Source organism: Diadema setosum, chromosome 8 (assembly GCF_964275005.1).
Source record: "Diadema setosum chromosome 8, eeDiaSeto1, whole genome shotgun sequence".
In the NCBI taxonomy this organism is placed as follows: domain Eukaryota; kingdom Metazoa; phylum Echinodermata; class Echinoidea; order Diadematoida; family Diadematidae; genus Diadema; species Diadema setosum.
In genome coordinates this window covers 10,828,396-10,833,467 of record NC_092692.1, presented here as the reverse complement: position 1 = coordinate 10,833,467, position 5,072 = coordinate 10,828,396, and the positions used below count along the sequence as shown (strand labels likewise).

General features: G+C 39.6%; 1 protein-coding gene across 1 annotated transcript; it reads left to right on the top strand.

Annotated features, from left to right (window-relative positions):
* The first annotated feature begins 472 nt into the window (after positions 1-472).
* On the top strand, positions 473-4,476 carry LOC140231616 (uncharacterized). Its single transcript, XM_072311767.1, has 4 exons — positions 473-812; positions 1,987-2,116; positions 3,183-3,250; positions 4,223-4,476. The coding sequence occupies exons 1-4, from the start codon at positions 473-475 to the stop codon at positions 4,474-4,476; spliced, it is 792 nt and encodes a 263-aa protein (XP_072167868.1).
* Positions 4,477-5,072: the final 596 nt, after the last annotated feature.

Genomic DNA, 5,072 nt, shown 5'->3' with positions numbered 1-5,072 from the left:
ATATGAAAAGTTTAGTAATAAGGCTTGGCTTTGGGACGATGCATAGCAAGCATCGCAGTGCAACCTTACATGGCTGCTCTGATCAGTTTATTGCGAAATTCCCCTTAGCAGTTTGCTGTGGGAAAACCCAATGCCCAAAAATAGCAGAAGATGGAGATGAGCGAGGATGCGTTGGTTCTGAGTTACCCATAATAAAACTTCATCACCCTCTCAAGAGTTCGTAGATACTACATTACTGGTTTCAACTTTCCTGAATCAAGGCCTACCTGTTGAGTTCAAAAGCTATACTAAACTTGCGATTAAAAAAAAGTTCTTGCGAATTTTTCTTTCGATACTTTTTTTCAGAATTAACTGACTATCGTGTAGCTGGAGAGCCGGTTTTTCTCATCGCTCTTCTTAAATACACGTCAACCGACCCAGTAACTGGCCAAGTTACTTTCCTCTTTCTTCCATCGGTATTTATTGATTGACAATGGCGGATTCTAGAATCGTGGAGTTGAGGGGTGTCATACGCCGTTACAAGCCAGGATCGACCATACGAATAGCCAGGCAACGACCGCAAGACCCACCGGCGCGCCTTCGCATAGGTCTGTTTGGTCCACCAGGCGTTGGCAAGTCGGCTTTCGTCAACTCTGTTCTGTACGCCACTGGAGATACGTGGGACAACCAAGCCCCCGAAGGGTTTGCTGAGGAAGCCTCGAAGACCCGGGCCCTCAACTCTTATGACATCTCGAACTTCATCAGCCTGGTCGACAATCGAGGCATGCGTGGACTCGGCGGCAACTTCATGGTCGAACTGGGCAATCAAGTTGGTAGGTACTTTCCACAAAATCAATGTCGTGGCCGAAGATCATTACCAGGTATGCGAGAAGTAGTAAAAAAACAATAAAGAAAAAGAGATAATGGTAGGAACTAACTACATGGAGATATGAAATGCTTAACAAAAGACATTGGAATGCACCTTCCCCTCGGCTCAGAATAACTTGCATGTTCCCTCGCCATGTCTTTTGTTAGTCACATTAATATCACAGAAACATGCAAGTTATGCTGAGTCGAGGGGAAGATGCATTCTATTGTCTTTTGTTAAACATTTCAGTACTTTAGCAATGATTGACAGATGATATCATCTGAGAATATAATATTGGTTTGGAAAGATTTTTTATGGGCGTTCCCAAGTAATCGGAAGAAAAATATCGTTAAGAATATATGGAATGTTTCTAGATATTCGTTTCACCGCAAAAGTGATGTTGAAGGTATCATTAATCAACACAAATCAATATTTTTTCAGGGGCATTTAAGTACAGTGGAAACTCAATATAAGGAGATCCTTGGGACCAAGACAACATTTTTTTTATATCAGATTAGTATTATATCAGTAGTCAATAAACATTACAAAACAAAGGAAACAATTCCATTGGGACGGGATGAATTAGTTTTTCATATCAGCTTTTTGTTATGTCTATATCAGATCTCTTTATTTTGATTTTCCACTGTATTATAACGAAATAAAAAAGGAGAGGAAAAAATGATACACATACGGATCAGGCTTTTGGGAATGATATATTTGCATCAAAACGCAATAAGCTACTTTACAAACATGACAAAATTGCATTCTCTGAAGACCAGGGCATAAACGTTTGCTCTTTAATTTATTTCAAAAGGTACAAATGTTAAGATTCGGTGTGAACCAAACATTAATTCTAGTCATTTGATGCTTACAAGGAGATGATATTCATGTCCTCATCCAGGCCATATAATGCTGTTGTCGCTTATTGTCTCTGAAAAAGGAGCTCATGTCAAACTTTAAAATTCCTTTGCATATTAATTTTTTTTTTAGATAATTGTATTCACTGCATTCAAGTCACCCTGAACATGGTAGTGGCACCTCCCATAATGAGAGGAACGCATATTCGTATATTATGTCAATTTATGTTTTAATAAGCGTTAGATTGTGAGTATAAAAAGTTGTGGTGTCCATTTGCGCAGCCGGTGTATACGACGACGGATACGAGGTCGAATGGGACAGTGGGTTCTATAAGAGGTTGGTGTCCGGACTGAAAAGAACTTTTCTTTCGTCTCAGGACTGCGAAATTCACACCTGTGTTCTCGTCGTTAGGTAAATATTGATTCTTACACATCATCATATTCCTTTTCTGTTTATGCGTATATTCTGTTGTTATTATTGCTATCATTATCATTATTATTATTATTATTATTATCATTATTATTATTATTATTATTATTATTATTATCATTATTATTAATATCATTGTTATCATCATCATCATTATAGTATTATATTACCTCCACCAATAGGTGAAATCTATGGCCAGCGAAGGTTATGTGTTTGGTTCCATATGTTTGTCTGTCTGTTTGTTTGGCTGTTTGTGTACAAATTAAAGTTCTTGAAAACCGATCAACGAATTTTCACAATACTTTTAGGGTGTGTTCATCATGAGGCAAGAAACGTCAAGGGTGAAAGGTCATGGCATCTGATCATAGGGACATGAAATAAAATTAATCTTTCTGTAACATAGAAACGTAAGACTAGATTTTCTAGGGTGTATTTAAAATGAAGTAAGAAAGAAATTTTGGAATTTAGGGTCATGAGGTCAAAGGTCATAATGGTCATTAAGGGCATAAGATGAACTTAATCTCCAGTTAGCTCATAACTGGATCATTCACTGCAAAAACATCGGAGTTAGATTTAACACCATGGTCAAAATCAAGTACTTTATAGGAAAGTTCTTGATCGTCCTGTTGAAGTTCAAAATCAACAAGAGGAACAGTAACTGTAACTGAGTAGCTATTAAAAAGACTATGTTATATTTTTAAGTGACTTTAGGAGCACCGAAAATTTAACACCAGCTAGGTATTTCTTATTTACCACCGGACTCTTTGTATAGTGTTATCATTTTCAAGAAACTTGCAGAATGTGTCCATATTGAAGTCTGGAAGAAATAATTGTCCAATAATTCTTAATTCGCAAGGATATGAGACACTACAAAGACGAACCGAACCATTCACTCACAGGTTGTTCGTTTATTGATATTTATTAATTTCACTCAACTTGAAATCACCAGTTTGTGGCATTCCATCAAAGTATTGGGAACCAGCATCATCAAGGGATTTTTAGCTTATGGAAAGATTTAATTTCCTATGCATTTATTGTTTTCTTCCAGCGCAAAGCGTCTCTGTATAAGGCCGGCAGATCTAAGAGAGCTTGTGCAAACCATTAGATCTATGACGGGTACGTATTATGCTGAAGACTGTCTTCAATACACCTGTATGAGTATGAGTTTTTCATTTCATTTCCCAATTTACTCTCATGCTTACTGAAGTCATGACGTGTAGAAGGATACTGTGTGATCATTGTCTTGACATGTGCAGCGAAATTACACGTAATACATTGTTTGGACGTTATTGTCTGTGAACTCTTTGAATTTCAATAGGGGTTAATCCAGCAAGTATTTGAATTTAAACTTTGAATAAAAAAAATAAAAAAAAAATAAACATGGCTTTACAATAACTTCCTTTCTCTGATGGCCAGAAATAGAAATGCGCGGGAGGTCAAAATTTCTATGCGCATTGTACTTGGCAGTTGTTTTTACCATTGTGATGGAATAGGCAATGTTCTCAGGCATCGGGACCCTACGTAGGGTCCATGCCTCAGGTAAGGCCTAATAGTCTGAAAGAATGCGTGGGAGGTGAACGTGCGATACTCAGGGAAGCGCCCCAGAACCGAGTTTTTGTTAGTGGGGCCCCGAGTCAACGGGCCACCCGGCCGCCGGCCACCCGACCACAGCTAATGTCGAACCCAGCTTAATGTATGCTGAAAATTTGGTAGAGGACAGATCTATGTAAGACGAACCGAATAAATATATTGAGAAATAGGTATTACAATTCAAATACAGGCCAAAATACTTGGATTTCGGAAATGAAAGGTCTCGATCAAAGGTCACTGAATTCCACCTATAAACTGTCACTCTCTGCCGTAAACTGTGCTATATCGGAGAATGCCATACATGGGAATGTAATTTGATGTTGTGGACTGCAATAGATAAGGGAATATTTCTGCTGTCTATGGTCTATGGTCTTTTCTCAAGGTGTAAAGGAATGTACCGCATGCGTGAAAAGTGAAGACATAATATATAAAATCGGACTAGGCCCTGCAGTCGAATAGCTAGATTGTTATTCTCCTGTTGTTGTTCATATCTATCAGGAGAGCCCCCAATCGTCATCATCACAAACTGCAGTAGCTCACTTGTCGTCAGAAGTGACGTGGCGGCGTTCCGCGTTGGGCTGCAGGATATGGGCGTCAACTACCTGTTCGAGCTCGAGAACTACACCCTCCAGTCGCACGCCTACAACAGGAAGAAACACGTCGAAGTGCTGGAGGCACTGCGTCAGTGCCTCGTCGTAGGTGACCGTGTCATGAAGAACAAGGAGGAAAACAGCCAATGCACGATTCTGTGAGACATTGGTGAGATGTCCGCTGGAAAGGCTGTAACGCAGACATTACAGTACTTCTAATGCCTTAGCCTTCATGCATCATTATTCCGATGCGGTTGTATTTCACATCGGCCTTCGGGATAGCTGCGTGAAGGGCATACCCCTCTCTAAAGTCATGATAGTGAGGGTAACTGTAGCGAATACATTCTAATGCTATGGTCAGAAAATTGGTCAAAAGGAATATAGACTTCCACCTCTGTGGTCAGAAATTGTGCATGCTATCTACAGCGTTCTCCATGGCATAGCTGTCATTACAGTAAAAGTGTTTTATTATAACGTCGGTCCGACCACAGGGAAACCCACTTGTCGTCGCCAATATCATTTGGCCTTGACATGAATGGCAGTCATGTCACTTCCGGTCTAGTTTCCGCAGGTACTGGCTACTGGGATACAAAACATGCGAACTGGTTTTTAGAAGCCTTGTTTACGTCACCGGCGTCCAGCTAACCGGCAAATCTTAATACAGCTTGAACTCCCAAGTTCATTGAAACTATCTGCCAAAAGATAAAGATCCTTCAAAAATCCTAAATCACTACCAAAATTCAATCATCTGTTCTTTG

Excerpts from the sequence above, each read along its gene's own strand:
- LOC140231616 (XM_072311767.1), top strand. The coding sequence starts at position 473 with ATGGCGGATTCTAGAATCGTGGAGTTGAGGGGTGTCATACGCCGTTAC. Across the intron at positions 813-1,986 it reads CGAACTGGGCAATCAAGTTG|CCGGTGTATACGACGACGGA; the intron begins GTAGGTACTTTC and ends CCATTTGCGCAG. Across the intron at positions 2,117-3,182 it reads ACCTGTGTTCTCGTCGTTAG|CGCAAAGCGTCTCTGTATAA; the intron begins GTAAATATTGAT and ends GTTTTCTTCCAG.